Source organism: Vipera ursinii (genome assembly GCF_947247035.1).
Source record: "Vipera ursinii genome assembly, chromosome: 1".
NCBI classification, from domain to species: Eukaryota; Metazoa; Chordata; class Lepidosauria; order Squamata; family Viperidae; genus Vipera; species Vipera ursinii.
Window position 1 is genome coordinate 358352711 of NC_139512.1, and position 23720 is coordinate 358376430.

The 23720-nt window shown below is 50.1% G+C and overlaps 1 protein-coding gene across 1 annotated transcript; it reads left to right on the plus strand.

Annotated features, from left to right (window-relative positions):
- Nucleotides 1-11836: 11836 nt before the first annotated feature.
- On the plus strand, nt 11837-22218 carry LOC310650963 (dehydrogenase/reductase SDR family member 13-like; the record flags this gene model as incomplete). Its single annotated transcript, XM_083379860.1, has 5 exons — nt 11837-11972; nt 15137-15255; nt 16609-16732; nt 17325-17636; nt 21609-22218. The coding sequence occupies 5 exons, from the start codon at nt 11837-11839 to the stop codon at nt 21866-21868; spliced, it is 951 nt and encodes a 316-aa protein (XP_083235986.1). The 3' UTR covers nt 21869-22218.
- Nucleotides 22219-23720: the final 1502 nt, after the last annotated feature.

Sequence of the window (23720 nt, forward strand, 5' to 3'; positions counted from 1 at the left end):
CAGCCCGGGAGCGTTTGGACTTTACCGGGACGGCCCCCGCCCTGGCCCGCCTCCCGCTCCTCCCCCGTGGGAAATCCGCCCTCTCCCCTCCCATCTTGGGTTAGGAAGGGAGGAAGGAAGGAAATGGGAATGAGGGAGGAAAGGAGGGAGGAGATGGGAGGTAGGAAGTCAGGAAGGAAATGGGAGGGAGGAAGGAAAGGAGGAGATGGCAGGGAGGGAAGGAGGAAGGAAGGAAATGGGAGGGAGGGAGGAAGTCAGGAAGGAAATGGGAGGGAGGGAGGGAGGAAGGAAATGGGAGGGAGGGAGGAAGGAACCAAGGAGAAGGAGGGGAGGGAGGAAGGAAGGAAATGGGAGGGAGAGAGGGTGGAACAAAGGAGAAGGAGGGGAGGGAGGAAGGAAGGAAATAGGAGGGAGAGAGGGAGGAACAAAGGAGAAGGAGGGGAGGGAGGGAGGAAGGAAATGGGAAAGAGGGAGGAACCAAGGAGAAGGAGGGGAGGGAAGAAGGAAGGAAATGGGAGGGTGAGAGGGAGGAACCAAGGAGAAGGAGGGGAGGGAAGAAGGAAGGAAATGGGTGGGAGACAGGGAGGAACCAAGGAGAAGGAGGGGAGGGAAGGAAATGGGAGGGCGAGAGGGAGAAACCAAGGAGAAGAAGGGGAGGGAACAAGGAAGGAAATGGGAGACAGGGAGGAACCAAGGAGAAGGAGGGGAGGGAGGAAGGAAGGAAATGGGAGGGAGGGAGGCAGGAACCAAGGAGAAGGAAGGAAGGAAATGGGAGGGCGAGAGGGAGGAACCAAGGAGAAGGAGGGAAGAAGGAAGGAAATGGGAGGGAGGGAGGCAGGAACAAAGGAGAAGGAAGGAAATGGGAGGGAGAGAGGGAGGAACCAAGGAGAAGGAGGGGAGGGAGGAAGGAAGGAAATGGGAGGGAGAGAGGGTGGAACCAAGGAGAAGGAGATGGGAGGAGGAAGTCGGGAAGGAAATGGGAGGGAGGAAAGAAGAAAGGAGATGGGAGGGAGGTAGGAAGTCAGGAAGGAAATGGGAGGGAGGAAGGAAAGGAGGAGATGGCAGGGAGGGAGGGAGGAAGGAAGGAAATGGGAGGGAGGGAGGAAGTCAGGAAGGAAATGGGAGGGAGGGAGGGAGGAAGGAAATGGGAGGGAGAGAGGGAGGAACCACGGAGAAGGAGGGGAGGGAGGAAGGAAGGAAATGGGAGGGAGAGAGGAAGGGAGCAAGGAGAAGGAGGGGAGGGAGGAAGGAAGGAAATGGGAGGGAGAGAGGAAGGGACCAAGGAGAAGGAGGGGAGGGAGGAAGGAAGGAAATGGGAGGGAGAGAGGGAGGAACCAAGGAGAAGGAGGGGAGGGAGGAAGGAAGGAAATTTGAGGGAGAGAGGGAGGAACCAAGGAGAAGGAGGGGAGGGAGGAAGGAAGGAAATGGGAGGGAGAGAGGAAGGGACCAAGGAGAAGGAGGGGAGGGAGGAAGGAAGGAAATGGGAGGGAGAGAGGAAGGGAGCAAGGGGAAGGAGGGGAGGGAGGAAGGAAGGAAATGGAGGGAGAGAGGAAGGGACCAAAGAGAAGGAGGGGAGGGAGGAAGGAAGGAAATGGGAGGGAGAGAGGGAGGAACCAAGGAGAAGGAGGGGAGGGAAGAAGGAAGGAAATGGGAGGGCGACAGGGAGGAACAAAGGAGAAGGAGGGGAGGGAAGAATGAAGGAAATGGGAGGGCAAGAGGGAGGAACCAAGGAGAAGGAGGGGAGGGAAGAAGGAAGGAAATGGGAGGGAGGGAGGAACCAAGGAGAAGGAGGAGAGGGAAGAAGGAAGGAAATGGGAGGGAGGGAGGGAGGGAGGAACCAAGGAGAAGGAGAGGAGGGAAAAAGGAAGGAAATGGGAGGGAGAGAGGGAGGAACCATGGAGAAGGAGGGGAGGGAGGAATGAAGGAAATGGGAGGGAGGGATGAAGGAACCAAGGAGAAGGAGGGGAGGGAACAAGGAAGGAAATGGGAGTGAGAGAGGGAGGAACCAAGGAGAAGGAGGGGAGGTAAGAAGGAAGGAAATGGGAGGGAGGGAGGCAGCAACCAAGGAGAAGGAAGGAAGGAAATGGGAGGGAGAGAGGTAGGAACCAAGGAGAAGGAGGGGAGGGAAGAAGGAAGGAAATGGGAGGGAGGGAGGGAGGAACCAAGGAGAAGGAGAGGAGGGAAGAAGGAAGGAAATGGGAGGGATGGAGGAAGGAACCAAGGAGAAGGAGGGGAGGGAACAAGGAAGGAAATGGGAGGGAGAGAGGGAGGAACAAAGGAGAAGGAGGGGAGGGAGGAAGGAAGGAAGGAAATGGGAGGGCGAGAGGGAGGAACCAAGGAGAAGGAGGGGAGGGAAGAAGGAAGGAAATGGGAGGAGAGAGAGGAGGAACCAAGGAGAAGGAGGGGAGGGAGGAAGGAAGGAAATGGGAGGGAGAGAGGAAGGGAGCAAGGAGAAGGAGGGGAGGAAGGAAGGAATTGGGAGGGAGAGAGGAAGGGACCAAGGAGAAGGAGGGGAGGGAGGAAGGAAGGAAATTGGAGGGAGGGAGGAACCAAGCAGAAGGAGGGGAGGGAAGAAGGAAGGAAATGGGAGGCGAGAGGGAGGAACCAAGGAGAAGGAGGGGAGGGAGGATGGAAGGAAATGGGAGGGAGAGAGGGAGGAACCAAGGGGAAGGAGGGGAGGGAGGAAGGAAGGAAATGGGAGGGAGAGAGGGAGGAACCAAGGAGAAGGAGGGGAGGGAGGAAGGAAGGAAATGAGAGGGAGAGAGGGGTGGAACCAAGGAGAAGAAGGAGGAAGGAAGGAAATGGGAGGGAGAGAGGAAGGAAGCAAGGAGAAGGAGGGGAGGAAGGAAGGAATTGGGAGGGAGAGAGGAATGGACCAAGGAGAAGGAGGGGAGGGAGGAAGGAAGGAAATGGGAGGGAGAGCGGGAGGAACCAAGGAGAAGGAGGGGAGGGAGGAAGGAAGGAAATGGGAGGGAGAGAGGAAGGGACCAAGGAGAAGGAGGGGAGGAAGGAAGGAAATGGGAGGGAGAGATGGAGGGACCAAGGAGAAGGAGATGGGAGGAGGAAGTCGGGAAGGAAATGGGAGGGAGGAAAGAAGGAAGGAGATGGCAGGGAGGGAGGGAGGAATGAAGGAAATGGGAGGGAGGGGGGAAGTCAGGAAGGAAATGGGAGGGAGGGAGGGAGGAAATGGGTGGGAGGGAGGAAGGAACCAAGGAGAAGGAGGGGAGGGAGGAAGGAAGGAAATTGGAGGGAGAGAGGGAGGAACCAAGGAGAAGGAGGGGAGGGAGGAAGGAAGGAAATGGGAGGGAGAGATAGTGGAACCAAGGAGAATGAGGGGAGGGAGGAAGGAAATGGGAGGGAGAGAGGAAGGGAGCAAGGAGAAGGACGGGAGGGAGGAAGGAAATGGGAGGGAGAGAGGGAGGAACCAAGGAGAAGGAGGGGAGGGAGGAAGGAAGGAAATGGAGGGAGAGAGAGGAAGGGACCAAGGAGAAGGAGGGGAGGAGGAAGGAAGAAAATGGGAGGGAGAGAGGGAGGAACCAAGGGGAAGGAGGGGAGGGAAGAAGGAAGGAAATGGGAGGGAGAGAGGGAGGAACCATGGAGAAGGAGGGGAGGGAGGAACGAAGGAAATGGGAGGGGAGAGAGGGAGGAACCAAGGAGAAGGAGGGGAGGGAGGAAGGAAGGAAATTTGAGGGAGAGAGGGAGGAACCAAGGAGAAGGAGGGGAGGGAGGAAGGAAGGAAATGGGAGGGAGAGAGGAAGGGACCAAGGAGAAGGAAGGAAGGAAATGGGAGGGAGAGAGGGAGGAACCAAGGAGAAGGAGGGGAGGGAAGAAGGAAGGAAATGGGAGGGCGAGAGGGAGGAACCAAGGAGAAGGAGGGGAGGGAGGAAGGAAGGAAATGGGAGAGAGGGAGGAACCAAGGGGAAGGAGGGGAGGGAAGAAGGAAGGAAATGGGAGGGAGAGAGGGAGGAACGAAGGAGAAGGAGGGGAGGGAAGAAGGAAGGAAATGGGAGGGCGGGAGGAACCAAGCAGAAAGAGGGGAGGGAAGAAGGAAGGAAATGGAAGGGAGGGAGGAAGGAACCAAGGAGAAGGAGGGGAGGGAACAAGGAAGGAAATGGGAGGGAGAGAGGGAGGAACCAAGTAGAAGGAGGAGAGGGAAGAAGGAAGGAAATGGGAGGGCCAGAGGGAGGAACCAAGGAGAAGGAGGGGAGGGTGGAAGGAAGGAAATGGGAGGGAGAGAGGGAGGAACCAAGGAGAAGGATGGGAGGGAGTTAGGAAGGAAATGGGAGGGAGAGAGGGAGGAACCAAGGGGAAGGAGGGGAGGGAGGAAGGATGGAAATGGGAGGGAGAGAGGGAGGAACCAAGGAGAAGGAGGGGAGGGAGGAAGGAAGGAAATGGGAGGGAGAGAGGGAGGAACTAAGGAGAATGAGGGGAGGGAGGAAGGAAGGAAATGGGAGGGAGAGAGGGAGGAACCATGGAGAAGGAGGGGAGGGAGGAAGGAAGGAAATGGGAGGGAGAGAGGGAGGAACCAAGGAGAAGGAGGGGAGGGAGGAAGGAAGGAAATGGGAGGGAGAGAGGGAGGAACCAAGGAGAAGGAGGGGAGGGAGGAAGGAAGGAAATGGGAGGGAGAGAGGGAGGAACCAAGGAGAAGGAGGGGAGGGAGGAAGGAAGGAAATGGGAGGGAGAGAGGGAGGAACCAAGGGGAAGGAGGGGAGGGAGGAAGGAAGGAAATGGGAGGGAGAGAGGGAGGAACCAAGGGGAAGGAGGGGAGGGAGGAAGGAAGGAAATGGGAGGGAGAGAGGGAGGAACCAAAGAGAAGGAGGGGAGGGAGGGAGGAAGGAAGGAAATGGGAGGGAGAGAGGGAGGAACCAAGGAGAAGGAGGGGTGGGAGGAAGGAAGGAAGGAAATGGGAGGGAGAGAGGGTGGAACCAAGGAGAAGGAGGGGAGGGAAGAAGGAAGGAAATGGGATGGAGGGAGGGAGGAACCAAGGAGAAGGAGGGGAGGGAAGAAGGAAGGAAATGGGAGGGCCAGAGGGAGGAACCAAGGGGAAGGAGGGGAGGGAAGAAGGAAGGAAATGGGAGGGAGGGAGGGAGGGAGGAACCAAGGAGAAGGAGGGGAGGGAAGAAGGAAGGAAATGGGAGGGAGGGAGGAAGGAACCAAGGAGAAGGAGGGGAGGGAACAAGGAAGGAAATTGGAGGGAGAGAGGGAGGAATCAAGGAGGAGGAGAGGGAAGAAGGAAGGAAATGGGAGGGTGAGAGGGAGGAACCAAGGAGAAGGAGGGGAGGGAAGGAAGGAAATGGGAGGGAGAGAGGGAGGAACCAAGGAGAAGGAGGGGAGGAAGGAAGGAAATAGGAGGGCGAGAGGGAGGAACCAAGGGGAAGGAGGGGAGGGAGGATGGAAGGAAATGGGAGGGAGAGAGGGAGGAACCAAGGGGAAGGAGGGGAGGGAGGAAGGAAGGAAATGGGAGGGCGAGAGGGAGGAACCAAGGGGAAGGAGGGGAGGGAGGAAGGAAGGAAATGGGAGGGTGAGAGGGAGGAACCAAGGAGAAGGAGGGGAGGGAGGAAGGAAGGAAATGGGTGGGAGAGAGGGAGGAACCAAGGAGAAGGAGGGGAGGGAGGAAGGAAGGAAATGGTAGGGAGAGAGGGAGGAACCAAGGGGAAGGGGGGGAGGGGGGAAGGAAGGAAATGGGAGGGAGGGAGGGGGATGGGAATGACCCACCCACCTGGCCTTCTGCTGCCGCCGGTCCCTTGGCTCTGGGCCCAGCTGCTTAGGCCGAGAGGACGAGGGGGGGTAGCACTGGGTCAGGATCGGGGTGGGGACCTCCAGGCAGCCCCTCCGTTGAAGGGGGTGCGCCATATTCAAAGGATGCCCGACCTAGAAGTGGCTTTCTTTCAGCTCCTCCGCCCTGATTTCTAACCCGGAACTAGGCCCCTTTTTCTCAATGAATCAACTGGGCTTGGCTCAACACCCCCTTTTCAGACCTTTGGGGGGGTCCATTGAAACAGAGGGGAGGGTCTCATCTCTGACTGGATGGTGCAGGGGAGAAAGTCCAGGGATGGCCAGACTTCGGGAGGGCGAACAGATTAACAGAGCCGGAAGGGACCTTGGAGGTCTTCTAGTCCAACCCCCTGCTCAAGCAGGAGTCTCTTGACTGTCTTCCGTCTTCCTGAAAAGCTCCAGAGATAGAGCAGCCACAACATCTGGAGGCAAGGAGTTCCCCTGGTTAATTGTTCTCACTGTCAGGAAATTCCTCCTTAGTTCTAAGGTTGCTCCTCTCCTTGACGAGTTTCCATCCGTTGCTTCTTGTCCGGCCTTCCGGCTCTTTGGAGAACAGGTGGACCCCCCCCCCTTTCTCTATGGCAGCCCCCTGTAGGAAACCTGTGATATTTCCACCTTATGCTCACATAAAATGGCGCAGGTCTGGCTCAGGGCAGAGACAAGTTTTCAGATGACCTTGCTACGTGCAGACAGACACCCGTTGGAACATGTACAAGAAAGTAACACATACAAGATAGTTACAGGAACAAAGACATTCCATGCAGAAACGTAGCTAATTTATAACCTTAAGATACCTGCTTGATGTATAGTTGAAATGCAACCATTTGTAAACATAAGATAATTCCTTGCTGCGTAACTAAAATGTAACCATTTAACTGCTTGTTGCTTGTGTTGTAACTTTGTAACCTATGTTAACTTGCTGACTTTGTAACCTATGTTTCCAATAAAAGAGAGCTTAGGACTTCGGTCTGGGCCCTCATCCCGAGAACACTCAGAGAGACGTGTCCTCACTCATTGGCAAGTCATGAGGAGCCCGCCGGGTGCGAAAAACCCACAACTGGTGACCCCGACGTGATTCTGCGGAATACGTCTTCAGCCGTCCATTCCCGATGGTGGCTAATTCAACCTGGCTGCTCTCAAGCAGCAGGTTCCCATCAACCTGGCTGTTCTCAAGCAGCAGGTTCCCTTCAACCCGGCTGCACAGCGGCGGGTTCCCAGCAACCCGACGTGATCCACCGCGAGTGGATACGTCTCTGACGGTCTCCATACTCATCGCCTGGAATAGGCTGTGCATCCGATCTCGCCTCGTGAAGACGACGATCCATTCGTGAGTATGGGGAACAAATTTTCTAAGCAACAGGCAGCGTACCTGAAAGAGCTTGAGGAAATAGTCAGAACTTCTAATATTTTACTTAAAAGTAGTGGCAAACAATTACCAGCAGTTTCAAAAAAGGAGTTGATTGCTTTAATGGAATATATTTGGGAAAATACTCCGGCTTATCCGGAAAAGGGCTCGTTGAAAACAGGGACTTGGAGAAAAATTGGAGAATGGCTCCACGAACCTCCTCGAGCACCTCCAAAAATGTTAACAGCCTGGCGAGTCTTAATGGAAAGTTTGTGGATTCACGAAAAGGGACTTAAAGAAGCCTTTTCCGTTTCTCCGGCTCCCCCTCCTTATGAGGAACCTATTCAGCCGGGAGAAACTCAGCAGGGCACCTCAGCTGCGGCTCCCAGTGCCCCTCAGGCTCAGCCAGAAGTAATTAACAATTATCCTAAGAAGGAATGGTGGCAAATGCTGTTAGACAGGCCGCCCGATCAGGACAGCTAACATTGGAAGATTTGTCTTGCTATCCAGTAAACATCTAACCAGCTCTGGCAGCTGGAGGAACTGGAAGTCCATTGCACACATGATATTGACACCTTCACAATATGTAGTTTGGGAATCTGAGTATAAAAAAGAAATAGAGAAAAAAATTCTTGCTGGATTACCTCAAGGGGTAGATAGGGATCAATTATTTGGCACGGGACAATTCATTACTAATGACCAACAGGCTCAAAGCCCAAAGGAGGCTTTTAATTTGAAGGGGCTTTAGCAGCTTTCTGCAAGATATCCTCAGGGAAAAGCTAAAATGTCTTTTGCAAAAGTTTATCAAGATCCCAATCAGGCTTATTCAGACTTTGTGGATAGATTGCAGGAAGAAAATACAAGGCAAATAGACAATGAATATGCCCGAAATGAACTCCTGTTAAAATTGGCTTATGTGGGGCTTGAAAGAGCCTCTTGGGGCGAGCTGTTCTCGGTAAAGTCCAGGGGCGCGCCTGTTGATTTCAACTGCCTGGACCTGTCTGAGATCTAGCTAGCTCTTTGGATTATTGTTTTGGCCTAAAACCCCAAATTGATATGTGTGTTTTGTTCTGTTTTAAATAAATGTTGTTTTATATGTGTGTTTTGTTCTGTTTTAAATAAATGTTGTTTTAATAGTATCTGTGTATATATGTCTGTCTGTGTTGTTCTGTGTTATTTCCAAGACTTGGAAGAGGGTCAAAATCCTCTCTGATAACACCAAACAAAAAGGCCTTATTTAATAATGTATGGTTTGTCTGGAGAAAGTATGAAATGGAATTTTTGTAATGTATGGTTTGTCTGAAGACAGTATGAAATGAAATTTTTGTATGTGAAATTGTTTATGCAAGCAGTCAGAATGGAAGTGAATGAGTTAATTTGCTGATATGTAAATGTGAGTGTGTGTGAAAGGAACAGTAAACTGCAGATTTTATTGTTGTAAAAGCCATGGATGATGTGTGAGAGAAAATGCATGTAAAGGAGAGCAAACTATTTTTATTTTTTATTTTTTTGGTGGTGAGATTTTTGTAAAGTTTCTTTTACCCCCCCCCAACCCCGCTGTGTTACTTTAAGAGTGAGAAAGGGAGAGACAGCCAGAAGAAGGGGGGGGGTGGCTGGTCCTTTTAACCATTTTTTTTTCTCTGCTTAGAATTCCAGTCTGAGAAAGGGGGGTGGATGTGAAACTTGATGCCCACTCTTGCAGTTTCAGCTTGCAATTTTGTTTACTCGAAAGAGGAGAGATTCTTTGTTGGAGAAGTTTTTGGAATTCTTTGAGTTTTAGTTAAACATCACCCAAAAGAAATTACTCTGATCTTTTTGTGGAGTTGTTGTTTTTTTTTTTGATGTTTTTGTGTCTGTGTGCTGGACACATTGATAGAAGGTGATATCTGGGAGAATTTCCCTCCCTTAATCAGCACTAACCTGTGGATTTTATGCCTTACAACAGGCTCTGAGATTGTTAATACAGGAAAGGAGGAACATATACACTGACTCCAAATATGATTATTGAATCTTCAATACTTTTGGAGAAAAGAAATGTAGAGCATTGATTAATAGCTAAGAGAAACAGTTGGCTCATGCAAAAGTTGATAGAAGCTGTGGAAGCAGAAAAGACAGAAGTTAGGCCAGAATGGCAGAAGGGCAGTGAATGAATGGATATAGAAGGGAGAAACAGAAAAGTGGTTTTTAAGTTGGTTTGCACAGATTTGTGAATTGCATGCATGAATTGTATGCCTTAACACAAGCCTTAGAATGCTGAAGGAACAAGAATGTACTATAGAAATATGGATAGGGAGAAACATGGGAAGTAGAAGAAAGTGAGAGGTAGATGTTGCATGATGGGAGTCGGATGTTGCTATTGTTTAACCAATTGAAAATTTTGGAGTGGATTCATTTATCCCATACGCCCAAAGTTTCTGTTTTAACCAGAGAAGCACAATTAGCTCAATTGATTTTTAAAATCCGTCACCGAACGAAATCCTTGATTGGGCTGGAGATAGACACTCTTTTTGTGCCTATGTCTTTGCAAATTTGGGAATCATTTTTTCAAACCTCAAGTGAATTGCAATTTTCCTTAGCTGATTGATCGTTTGCAATGCAAATTGTTCGCACTAACCAAGCAAACAACACCCCAGCGGTCAGCTCAAAAAGCTGAACTGGCTGCTTCAATTTTTGCTTGTCAACTTTTTTCCTTTCAACCTTTGAAACTTATTGTGGATAGCTTTTATGTTTATCACACAATTCAAGTGATTTATGGATCTTATTTATCCCCCTCCATTCAACCAGATTTGTTACAACTCTTTTTTTTTTAACCTTGCAAAATTTGCTTTTTGAACGCCAACATCCTGTTTTTGTTGCTCACATTCGTAGTCATCAGCCTTTTCTAGGTTTTTTGCAAGAGGGAAACTATGTTGCAGATCAGGCTGCCTCCGGACCTTCAGCCTGTTCTTTGCAACCCCTCACCCCCTGGGAAAGTCATTCATATTTCCATCAAAATTCCAAAGCTTTGCAGAAGCAGTTTGGCATCACCGCTGCAGAAGCAATTGCAATTCGCCAGCAGTGCCCAACATGCAGCAAACAAGCAACTGCAATCCCTATGGGTGTCAATCCAAGGGGATTGGAGCCTTGCCAAATTTGGCAAATGGATGTTACACAATATGCACCATTTGCCCCATGGAAGTATTTGCATGTTTCAATTGATACTTTTTCAGGATTCATCATGGCTACCCCCCAAAGGGGAGAAGCCACCAAACATGTCATTAATCATTGTATTCGGACCTTTGCAGTGCTGGGATGTCCAAAAGTACTTAAAACAGATAATGGCCCTGCTTATAGCAGTCAAGCCATGGCAGAATTTTGTCATCATTGGCAAATCACACACAAATTTGGAATTCCATATAATAGCCAAGGCCAAGCCTTGGTGGAAAGGGCTAACCAAACCTTGAAACATGCTTTAGATCGTTATAAAAATCAGAACGGGGGAAAACGAAGCCCCAACCTCCCAGCAGTGCAAGAAACTCTTAACCTTTGCCTCTACACTCTAAACTTTTCAAACTTGACTGGCCATCCCTTAACCACAGCTGCAGAGCGGCATTTTTCTTCTTCTTCTTCTTCTTCTTCTTCAGATCTCCCTAAGCCACAGGTTTGGTACCGACAACTTCCAGACCTAACTTGGCAAGGCCCTGCAGACCTTGTCACCTGGGGCAGAGGCTACGCTGCAGTCCAACTGCCAGACAAAAGTGCTGTGGATCCCTGGTCGCCATGTTTGCCCATATCATGCCTCCACAAAAACAACTACGGACCCCGCTAAAGATGACAGCATGGTTTGTGACTTTTTTCAGCCTTGCTCTAACACCACTGCCTGATGCCACTAAAGCACAATTCCATCTGAAAGCTTACCCCAGACGTCAACTCCACTTCACCAGCTATCCCATCCTGTTCTTTACACCTTTGACATTGCTTCCAGTCAAAAATGACTCTTTTCACACTGTTTTTGCCCATCGCATGGACCCAGAAGGAACAACAGCCCCCCAATGATTGGAGAGTTCTCTCGTGTCAGTCCACGGCTGCTCTTTGCCTGGCTGGACAGATGGTGTTGCTGGCTCCCCTCCTTCTCTTTGGTTCCTCCCTCTCTCCCTCCCATTTCCTTCCTTCCTCCCTCCCCTCCTTCTCCTTGGTTCCTTCCTCCCTCCCTCCCATTTCCTTCCTAACATCCTCCCTCCCCTCCTTCTCATTGGTTCCTCCCTCCCTCCCATTTCGTTCCTGACTTCCTCCCTCCCTGCCATCTCCTCCTTTCCTCCCTCCCTCCCATTTCCTTCCTGACTTGCTCCTCCCATCTCCTCCCTCCCTTCCTCCCTCCCTCCCATTTCCTTCCTGACTTGCTCCTCCCATCTCCTCCCTCCCTTCCTCCCTCCCTCCCATTTCCTTCCTTCCTCCCTCCCTCCCTGCCATCTCCTCCTTTCCTTCCTCCCTCCCATCTCCTTCCTTCTTTCCTCCCTCCCATTTCCTTCCCGACTTCCTCCTCCCATCTCCTCCCTCCTTTCCTCCCTCATTCCCATTTCCTTCCTTCCTCCCTTCCTAACCCAAGACGGGAGGGGAGAGGGCGGATTTCCCACGGGGGAGGAGCGGGAGGCGGGCCAGGGCGGGGACCGTTCCGGTAAAGGCCAAGCGCTCCCGGGCTGCGGGGCAAGGGAGCGGGGCCGGGCGGGCAAGCGGGCCATGGAGGCGGCGGCGGGGCTGGCGGCGGGCACAGCGGGGCTGCTGGGGCTCTGCGCGCTGCTCTACTACAACTTGGCTTTGGCCACCTGGTGCCGGAACGCGGTCAGCCTGCGGGGCAAGACGGTTCTCATCACAGGTAGCTCTGGGGGCTGCTGCGCTCCCATCCCAGGCGGGGGGGGCGTCGAGGTTGGGGGTGGTTGACATTAAGGAAAGTGAGAAAGTCCGGCCAAAAAAGCTGCTTTGGAATAAAGCAGGTGAGACCCCAAAGGGGGGAGGGGAACGGGGAGGGTCCGCAGAGACCAGCCGTCCCCGGGGGCTGCCTCGCCCCTTGAGACCCCCCCTTCCCGAGGCCGAGAGGAGGGGACGGGAAGAGCCGGGCAGTCGCCGGAGGGGCGCAGGGGAGAAAGTCCAGGGGTGGCCAGACTTCGGGAGGCCGAACAGATTAACGGAGCCGGAAGGGACCTTGGAGGTCTTCTAGTCCAACCCCCTGCTCAAGCAGGAGTCTCTTGACTGTCTTCTGTCTTCCTGAAAAGCTCCAGCGATGGAGCAGCCACAACATCTGGAGGCAAGGAGTTCCCCTGGTTAATTGTTCTCACTGTCAGGAAATTCCTCCTTACTTCTAAGGTTGCTTCTTGTCCGGCCTTCCGGCTCTTTGGAGAACAGGTGGACCCCCCCCCTCCTTTCTCTATGGCAGCCCCCCAGTGATTGGAGAGTTTTCTCCTGTCAGTCCACGGCTGCTCTTTGCCTGGCTACACAGATGTTGTTGCTGGCTGGCTGGGATAGGAGGCGGCTGGAAACCGGATTTTCAGGCTCTGCCGGACTCGCTTGGTGTGGAGACAAGAGTCCCTTTTCTTAATCTCTGCTTCCGCTCTGCACCCCCCCCAAGATCCAGTCCCCCCCCCAGCAGGATGGAGAGAAGCCGGGAGCAATGCAGAGAAGAAAGCAGGAGGCTTTGGGGGCAGTTCAGCCCTGCAGGAGAGACGGGGGAGCTGGGAAGGTTAGCAAGTAGGACGGCCCGTTCAGCGTTCCTGCAGAAGGACGCCAAGATGATTGAAACAATTCCTGACGCTGAGAGCGATTGCACCAGAAGCAGGAAAGTCTGGTCTCCTGCTGAAAGCCCCAGGACAGAGTTCCAGTCCTGCCTTAGGTGTCAAAGCCGGGCTAGGCGGGGGACCAGAACTCACCGTCTCCTGGGGATGGGCCCAAAGTCGCCCATTGTGATCTATAGAAGAATGGACTTTAAAAGTCTCCAACCTGGCGGAAATGGCAAAGATTTCAGCGTACCTGAAAGACCAGTCGCAACAGAGATACATTGTGGAGTGGAGAAGATGGATTGATTATATCCAGAATAAATATGGGACTAAAAAGTTTCATTTAGCATTTGAATAAGTATCGATGTGATATTTAAATTGCTTGTAGTTATTTTATAAGAGTTAAAGTGCGATAGATTGAATATCTTATTGTTGTTTGCATAAGGTAGACTATGATTGTTTGTATTTTTATACCCTGTATTGAGCTCTGGGAAGTTGGGGAGGGGGAGGGGAGGGAGGTGTTGGGGAGGTTTGGGGAGAGGGGAGGGGGTTGGGAGGGGTTTTGTCTTTTTAAAAAATGTATTGTAAAACTTTTCAATTAAAAAAAAAGAGAGAGAGAGACGGGGGAGCTGGGAAGCTTAGCAAGTAGGATGGCCCGTTCAGCGTTCCTGCAGAACGACGCCAAGACAATGAGATGATTGAAACTTCCTGGCGCTGAGAGCGACTGCACCTAGAGTCAGAAACGACTAGCACGCATGTGCGGGGGAACCTTTACCTTTATCTATTTAAGTCTTTTTCCTCATACAAGCCATCCCAACACTTTTACATTTCTCATATCTTAAAACAAAAAAGAGAAGAAAAAAAAAGAAATAATAGACTACTTGAAAAACACGTCCTTCTTAAGCTAAAATACATCTATGTCTGTTCCAGAATGTGAATACCTTTTTCCTTTTTCTTGTTGGCTGGCACACTGGGAGAGAAGCTATCGCAGCTTGGTTTTCTCCAAAGTTTATCATCTCAAATCCACATCTTTATGCATTCCTTGCACTGGCCGCCCATCCCTCCTCATTCCCCATTGGCTGAGGTACTCTGAGGTTACATTTTCTCTGACCGCCTTCTACATATTTCCTGCTACCCTCCTCGAATACATTAAATCATACATTGCATGTGCATTATAATTGTTGTTGTTGTTAGCTGCGAAGTCGTGTCCGACCCATCGCGACCCCATGGACAACATTCCTCCAGGCCTTCCTGTCCTCTACCATCTTCTGGAGTCCATTTAAGCTCACGCCTACCGCTTCAGTGACTCCATCCAGCCACCTCCTTCTCTGTCGTCCCCTTCTTCTCTTGCTCTCCACCTTTCCCAGCATGAGGCTCTTCTCCAGTGAGTCCTTCCTTCTCATTAGGTGGCCAAAGGATTTGAGTTTCAGCTTCAGGATCTGGCCTTCTAAAGAGCAGTCAGGGTGGATCTCCTCTAGGACTGACCGGTTTGATCGCCTTGCAGTCCAAGGGACTCGCAGGAGTCTTCTCCAGCACCATAGTTCAAAGGCCTCCATTCTTTGGCACTCAGCCTTTCTTATGGTCCAGCTTTCACTGCCATACATTGCAACTGGGAAGACCATAGCCTTGACTATACGCACTTTTCTTGAAAGGGTGATGTCTCTGCTTTTTAGTGTGCTGTCTAGATTTGCCATGGCTTTCCTCCCCAGGAGCAAGCGTCTTTTAATTTCTCGGCTACAGTCCCCATCTGCGGTGATCTTGGAGCCCAGGAAAATAAAATCTGTCACTACCTCCATTTCTTCCCCATCTATTTGCCAGGAATTGAGAGGGCCGGATGCCATGATCTTGGTTTTCTTAATGTTAAGTTTCAACCCAACTTTTGAACTCTCCTTCTTCACCCGCAACAAGAGGCTCTTTAGTTCTTCTTCACTTTCTGCCATTAGGAAAAGGTATCATCTGCATATCTTAGGTTGTTGATATTTCTTCCGGCAATCTTAATTCCAACTTTTGATTCATCTAGCCATTATAATTAGCAGATTATATATACAAGGAGTGTCAGCTAATATCGAATAGTCTGTTGAGCATGGTTCGTTAGCTTGTTTTCAGGTTCTGGGTTATTTTATGGTTTCTTAGAACAATAGGTTCTTTCCCGTTCTTCAGGTTTAGTTTTGCCTTTCCTGTTGTCCAATTTTTTTAGTTTCCCCTTTCCTGTTACCTGCACCACATGACACCAGCAAAGGCTGGCTGATCTCAGTGAATCCTTTCCTAGGTGGAAATACTGGGATCGGGAAGGCCACAGCGCTGGATCTGGCCCAGAGAGGCGCCCGTGTCATTCTGGCCTGCCGCGACAAAGCAAGAGGAGAATCGGCTGTGTGCGACATCAGACGGGTAAGTGCCTGCCGTGCGGGTCTCTCCTTCCTTCCGTTCTTCAGCACTCAGGTCTTTTCCTGATGGTTTTTATTCATTTATAAAGCGCATGGCGTCTACACACATCATGGAATCCCTGATATGCAGCACAGATAAAACACATTGTTCATACAAACACAAACCTAGATTTAAATAAATCAATAAATACGTGTATATCAAATAGGTGAAAAGTACAAAAGGCGAGATAAATATTAAGTTGGGGTAAAAACCACAATAAAATATCCATAATATGGTGCCATAAGAGTCATAATGAGACCGATGTTCCAAATTCTGATCACGTGACCTCTGGGGATGCAGCACTGGTCGAAAGTGTGAGGACTGGTTGTAAATAGCTTTTTTCAGTGGCATTGGAATTTTGCATCGTTGCAAGTTGAGGATTACCTGGATTGTTTTATTACACACCACCCAGAGCAGGGGTGTCACTCAATTTCATTGAGGGCTGTGTCATCATTGTGGTTGCCCTCGTGTGTGTGTGTGTGTGTGTGTGTGTGTGTGTGTGTTGGGATGGCTGTGGCTGACTGGTTGGGCATGGCTGGGGTGGGCGTGGCTGGGTTGGGCATTGGCAGCTCAACATTGCTTACACCAGGAGGCGCATGTGGGGGCCGGGTGGGGCTGGGGGGGTATCCAGGGGTCTCCAATGAAGTAGGTTGTGACCAGGGTGGGAGCCAGGGCCTGATCCACTGGAGAAGCCTCACCATCCCTCTCAAGCCATGTGGGTGGCCTTGGACCCTGGGCGATGGGTACCCAACCTGGCCCTTGAGCTCCCGAGTGCTCGCTGGAAGATGAGGTTGGATGGTGGGAGCCGAGCATGCAGGGGGCATGGCATGGTGGCAACGGCAACTGGCTGGACTGCCTCACTGTGCTCACACCATTTGCTTGCCCGTGGCCACCACAGCTGGAACACAGCACATGGCCTTCCAATCACCTGGCGTGTCCACCAGGCTGGGTCACGTGCCTCCCCCCATGCCCCTGCCTCTGTCTGCTGCTTGGAGGGATGGCCCGGAAGTTGCTGCACTCAGACCCACCTGTGCTGAGCGGGCTGCACAGTCCCCACTACGTCTTGGGCATGGGGGCTCCCTGCTCTTCCCATTAGCCGAAGCCGCCATGGGTGGGGTGGAGGGCGGCGAAGGGTTGTCCAAATCTGGGCTCCTAATGCGCCGGATCTGGCCTGCAGGCCTTGTGTTTGTCATGTCTGACCCAGACTAATTGTCAGGAGGTGAACAGAGATATGTAGAAGGTGAGTAAGCTGGGATCAGCCTTTGAAGCCACACCCGATCCTGATTCTTCTCAGGATTCCTTTTGCTCCTTTTCCAGGAAAGTGGAAACTCGGAGGTGATCCTGATGATCCTGGATCTGGCCAGCCTCAACTCCGTGCGAGCTTTTGCACAGACCTTCTTAAAATCGGAGCCCCGTCTGGACATCCTCATCAACAATGCCGGTGGGTGTCAAACAGACCCCCCCCGGGGTATCTGGGCGAGGAAGTGGGAATATTGTGGGGGTCTCCAGGTGCAGAGTCACCCAGCTGGCTTTAATGCCTAAGGCAGGACTAGAACTTGTCTCCTGGTGATTGGCTCAAAGTCACCCAGCCGGCTTTCGTGGCTTAACCACTAGACCAAACTGGATGCTTTACATGCAGTCCTTGACTGATGACCATGATGGAGTCTGCCAATTATGGTTGTATGTTGTGATGGATGTAAAGCAGGTCACCCCTGTGACCAACATGATTTTACGACCTTTTTTGAAGCGGTTGTTAAGCGAACCGATTGTTCACTACAAGTGTTTTTGCTGAAAACTGCAAGTAAATGTCCTTTTGGGCAAAAATGTAATAAATCACGGTCGCTTGACATGTTGTGAAGGGCAGGCTGGCTGTTAAGCACCCAGAAGGCAATCATGTGGCCACAAGGGGGAGCCACTGGAACTTTGGAACCGGGTCGTAATTGCCATTTGGTAATTACATCCATGGTAACCTTGAATGATCGCAGAGTTACCCGTTGTAAGGCGAAGACTACCTGTACTTATTTTTCTTTCAGGGGTCTTTAAGGCTGGTCAAACCACTGATGGCTTTGATGAGAACTTCCAGGTCAATCACCTGGCCCACTTCCTCCTGACCCACCTGCTCCTGGACCGGCTGAAGCGCTGCGCCCCGAGCCGGGTCGTAATCTTGTCCTCGAGTATGCATGCCTTTGGGAAGATTGACTTTCGGAAAATCTACAAGCCGGCGGAGGGGATGTGGCAAGTCATAAAATCGTACTCCAACAGCAAACTAGCCAACGTTCTCCATGCACGAGAGCTGGCCAACCGGCTGGAAGGAACCAACGTCACCTGCTACGCAGTTGATCCAGGTGAGTGGAAGTCTGGCTCCAAGAAGCCCCAGATGGAGACCCCCCCCAGGTCTGGCTGGGGCTCCGCCAAGCATTTCTCTCCCACTGGGGGCTCCCTCGACCCACTCTGTAGAGCCACCCTGCGAGTTTCCTCCATCGGGCTCATTTGTGGAGGGAGATGTCTCCCCCCTTCTGGGTCCAGGAGCTGATGGAATCCAAGAAGCTTAGGGTGGGAAGGGCCCTTGGAGGTCTTCTAGTCCGACCTCCTGCCTAAGGCAGGGATGAGGCTTTCCCCCGTCTCTTGCTCCTCTTTGTCCTCCTCCTCCTCCTCCTCCTCGTCTCCATAAATGCCACTCACTACTATCACTGTTGCCCAAATGGCCCGTGATTCCTGGGAGAAACAGGTGCTGTGCAAACAGTTAATATGGGACCTCCCCCCACCCCCCAAAAATCCAGGCAACCTTCCATCCCCACCCTGCTCTCACAGCCTTTGCTTTTAGTATTTGTTCAAACTGAAATGACTCGCTCCCACCCCACTGGTTAATTTGGCTGCTTTGGACTGTCAAGCCAGCAACACTGGCGCCCAGACCACCATCTAGTGCGCCACCAAGGAGGGCATTGAGACCCTGAGTGGCCCTTGACTTACAACCATCCATTTAGTAACCTTTCAAAGTTACAACGCCCTTGGAAAAATCAATTTATCATCGGTGTCAAAGCTCTGACTGATGAACCCAACCAAGTAAACACCTTCAAGGCTTTCTGAACTCTTAATGTAAAACTTTATTAAGTACATTATTTTGGCACGCATGCAATCAAAATCAGCTCTGGCAAAACCACACCTAAGCCCCATATAGTAAAAGTATAGAATTCCCCCTCCTCCTTCTTGGTCAGGTCACGTTGCCCAATTAGGAGGAAAAATATTGTTATGAGAAAGTGTCTCTGGGTCTGGCCAGACACCTGGTGAACTGTCCTTGGTTCTCACGATCTGCTTTTTTGATCTTTTGATGTCTGCATTCCGGTCCCCTATCCCTCCCCCCAAGTTTGTTGGCAAGCTGAGAAGTAATTGTCGGACTAGCAGAAACATGCTTCAAACTTGACAGGCAGACCCTCCTAAAACCTGGCAGGAACCTGAAAAATAGTAAACACATATTAAAGCCATTCTTCTTTCTCTGCTTCCTACTTAAGGGGGGGCGTGGTTTCTGGAGGTACTTTGCATGAAATCTATTTATTAAACATTCTGCTCTGATGTTGTTGATCCATCTCACTTCTGCTATTGGATAACCTCTCCACTGTACGAAGTCCTTTAGTTTCCCCTTATGGATCCAGTTACATTTTTGTCCTTCCTGGATGGTAAAAGCCTCCAGGATGGTGACCAGCATGCGAGTTCAAGCAGTGATTAATATATCACTTCAGGAGGGGACATTTCTGGAAACTTTTAAGGAGACCCTCATTTCCCCCCCCCTCCTCAAAATACCATCGCTTGATCCTACCTGCTTGGACAACTTCTGTCTGATTTCCAATCTTCCCTTTTTTAGGGAAGGTCGGGGACAAGGTGGTGGGCTTGGGTGAAATGGATTATCTGGACCCCTTATGGACAGAAATGGCATTGGTAGTGCTTGTCAATGACCTCTGGCAAGAGCAGGATATGGGTGGTGCATCCATCCTTGCTCTCCTTGACCTCTCTGTGGCTTTTGGTGCCATGGATTGTGGTATCCTTTTGGGCCAGTTACAGTGAGACGGCTGGGGCTCTGTTGCAGAGTCTGGTGCTGGTTCAGCTCTTTTCTCCGTGGCTGGTCCCAGTGGGTATTGATAGGGAGTGAGAAGTTCAGCCCTGGGCCGCTATCTTGCGGTGTACCGCAGAGCTCCGTACTCTCCCCCTTCTCTTTAGCATCTACATGAAGCCTCTGGGCGAGATTATCCATCACCATGGCTTAAGGAATCGTCAGTATGCTGATGATAGTCAGGTCTGTATCTCCACTCTTGTGACCCGTGGGATGCTTGGCTGCCCTCTAGCAGTGCCTGGAGGCTGTGGGGGGCCTGGATGGGGGACAATAGGCTTCAATTGAACCCTGGCAAGAGTAAATTGGAATAGGACAACTCACCACAGCCAACTCGACACTGACAAAAATGGAAATAACATCATCACTGCTGGGAGAGAAGGGGGTTGCCAAGAGGAGGAGGTGGAGAGGGGAGACTGTGGGGTGCTTGGTGCTCTCTGAGCTGGGTGGTTTCCTTGCAGACGTTTCATGACCCAACTAGGGAACATCATCAGGGCTAGTGGGGAGGGGGTTTGCACAGAGGAGGAGGAGGAGGAGGAGGAAGAGGAGGAGGAGGAGGAGGAGGAGGAGGAGGAGGAGGAGGAGGAGGAGGAAGATGAAGAACAGGAGGAGGACTGTGGGGTCCTTGGTGCCCTCTGAGCTGGGTGGTTTTCTTGAAGACGTTTCATGACCCAACTAGGGAACATCAGCAGGGCTAGAAGGGAGGAGGAGAAGGAGGAGGAGGAAGAGGGGGAGGAGGAAGAGGAGGAGGAGGACTATGGGGTCCTTACTGTAGTGCTCTCTGAGCTTGGTGATATTCTGGCAGACGTTTCATGACCCAGCCAGGTAACATAATTAGTACTAGAAGGGAGTGAGGAGAGGAGGAGGAAACTGGGGTCCTTGGTGCTCTCTGAGCATGGCTGGCTGGGGAATTCTGGGAGTTGAAGTCCATATCCTAAGGTTGCCAAGGCTGGGCACCCCTGAACTGGCAGATTTCAGGGCAGACCAAAATAGTTTATGTAGGAAGGCAGGAGCCGAATGGATTAATCCACAGTGATGCTGGCAGAGATCCAGGTTTTCATTTTCTCTTTGTTGACTTCCTTTTGTTCCTCTGTAGAAGATGAGCATTCTTGCCAGTGCATCAGTCAATGTGAACACTTCATTTGTGCACTGCACAAATTATTTTCACCCTGCATTATTAGAATCCACGAAAGGACAAAGGAGGGTTCGTTCAGAAGGGCTGAGCTAAGACTTCGCCTCTGTCTGGCGCCTTCCAGCCTGTTAAATAGCGGGTTCTTTGGTACTTTTGTACTTTGACAATAAAGGTTGATTTCATTTTACAGGAATGAAGACACGGAGCAGAGTACAGGATAACTCATTGTTTATTTCATGCTGGAACTGTACTGGGGAATTGTCTGCAACTAGCCGCAATATGTAGTCTAGCCCCTAGGTGGCAGCCAATAGGTTTGAATCAATCATTGCTGCCTGGAGATAGCCAATTGCAGCACAGGAGACTTGTACTCTGGGTTGCTAGAGAGCCGTTAGCTGCTCCAGCAACCCACGTGGTGTTTCACAAGAGCCCAGTATATAACACAGCCCATCCTGGTCAAAAGGAAACTGGCAGTTGGAATGCCAGTTATTATCGTGGCCTAAAAAGGGCAAGTTTGCTCCTGTGCCCTCTGAGGCTCTGAAATTGCTGGGGGGCGGTGAGCTGCTCCTACCCCCCGTTGATGATTGCAGATACTAACCATTGGCAACCTATTTTTCTGCCATATGGAAGCAAAAACAGAATAACAGAGAAAGAATATCTTTGAAAAGCCAGTAAACAAACTGGTAAGATGAGGACTGCTTGTACTAGCCACCTAATTCCAATGGATTTTTGTGTGTGGCCACACAGAGACACAAACACACAAACTATTTTAAGCAGATAGACCTTCATTATGTAATATTATCTATTTGAATCTATTAGCCAGTCAGGTGTGCATTGGATCCAAGTGTGCAATGCACCACATGCAATGCACACACAGTCACACATACACAGAGAAACACTCCCTCTGCAGTGTTGGGTCTTCTGAAAAATATTTAGAAGTTGCCCCAAGGCTGCCAAATGGGAAACGAGAGTTGTGTGAAGGGTTCATTCAGGATCTCCTCCTCCTCCTCCTCCTCCTGGGTCACCCCAGAAGGTGCTTCTTTCCTTCCCAGGCTGTTCACACAACCAACTCTTTTTTGATTTCAGGATCTGTTAGAACTGAACTTAGTCGCTCCTTTCCATGGTGGGTATTTCGGGTGTTTGGATTCATGAAGCTGTTCAGACGAGATTGCAACACTGGTGCCCAGACCACCATCTACTGTGCCACCGAGGAGGGCATTGAGAGGCTGAGCGGGCAGTATTTCGTGGACTGCCACGCAAAAGCGCCCTGGCCACAGGCCCGCGATGACCACATGGCCATGAAGCTTTGGGAATTCAGCGAGAGGCTGCTGGGACTGACCACTTAAGTCGGGAAGGGACAAAGACGGAGTTTGGGGTAGCTGAAAGCGGCTTCTGATTAAACTGGGGGATCAAACTTTTATTGTTGCACATCTTGCTGTTAAGTATATCCCCAGGTATTTAACTTTCTTAACTATCTGAAGATCTGTTTTTTCTGACAATTGATTTTTTTGTTTATCTGAATAGATTTTGGTTATCAATTTGGTCCACCTACCCGGTTTATTAGCATTTTCAAAAAAGTTTTGTTTTGCCCTTTTAATTTGTTGGGCCATTTTTTTTTCAGCCTCTGCTAGGTTTAATTTGTGTTTTATTATTTCCATTTGCTTTTTAAGAGTTTTCTTTTTGTGGATCCCTTTGTAGTTCCAATTCCAATTTTATAAGTATAAAATTTTATAAAATCCTGCTTTAACTTCGTTTGTTGTTGCATTTTTTTCTTCATTTTCACCATGTAAGTTATAGCCAAACCTCTAAAGCATGCTTTAGCTGTATCCCGCACATTTTGAAGCGATGTCTCTTCTTTTTTATTTTAAAGAGAAATTCCATTTCCTTTGTTGCTATTTGTATAAATTCTTTCTCTTTCCATAAGGATTGATTCAAAGATTGTAATGTATTGGGACTTGTTTTGCTGAGTGTACCACATGAGTTTGAATGCTGGAAGGTTGCTTAAGCAAGGAGCTGGCTAGCGGCTCCCAGCTCCTCAGACAACCTGTCTCCGGAGCTGCCATTGGCTGCCTCTAGGGCGGCAATAGGTTGCTTTAAACCTATTGGCCGCCACCTAGAGGCCAGGGTATAAATAGCTGCAATCGCAGCCCTGTTTCCCAGTTCAGTTCCTGCTCTACAATAAAAGCATGTTCCTGCCTGAACTCACTCGCCTTGTCTTTTCATTCAAGCAAACAACCCAGTACACAACAAAGACCGTCTTACTTTTTTCTTAGCTCCTCTCCAAGTCATTTTTATCGGATTATGGTCTGCCCATATATTGGCTTCTATCTCAATCTCTTGTATAATCGTGCTTAATTCAGGAGGTATCCATATCATATCAGTTCTAGACCATGATTTGTGCCTGTTTGAGTAAAACGTATATTGTAGTTCTTTTGGATTCTTTTCTCTCCATATATTCCATATGTGCCATTTTAAAGAAAACCTTAGGGATTATATTCCTTCCTTTTCCCCCCTATTTTGCTACTTCTGTAGTCCATCTTTCCATCTACTATTAAATTAAAGTCTTCCATTAAATAAATGTTTTGATATTCCAATTCCACTATTTTTTGTGTAACTTTTGATAAAATTCTTCTACCGTCAATATCTGTTTTTGATTTATCATTATTTCTACCATTAACATTCTTCCCTCTTCATCTGCGTAAGTTTGTTTGCGATTCATTGTTTCTTTAATATATAAAGCTATTCCTCTCTCCTTTTGTTGTGCTAGTGCAGGGGTCAGCAACCTGAAACAGTGAAAGAGCCACTCGGAACCGGTTCCCTCACAAAAGGAAAAACTGGGAGCCGCAAAAAATGTGTGCCCATGTGCGTACATGCGCACATGCGTAGAACAGGGTTTGAAGAGTGGAGCCAAGGTGAGATATGCACCTACCCTGCATATTTGAATTGATTGGTTGAACTTTTTTAGTCCCACTTTTTTTTTGGACTGCACATGGCAGAGGACTGGGAGCCGCAAGGAGACGGCTGAAAGAGCCGCATGCGGCTCTGGAACCACGGGTTGCAGACCTGTGTGCTAGTGTGAAGTGAAGTTTCCAGATTTTCAGTTGTTCCAACAGTTTGTAATATTGTCTTTTAATATGTGTTTCTTGTACACATTTTTAATTTTCGTAGTCGTGTAAAAAACACGCTTTCTTTTCGCGG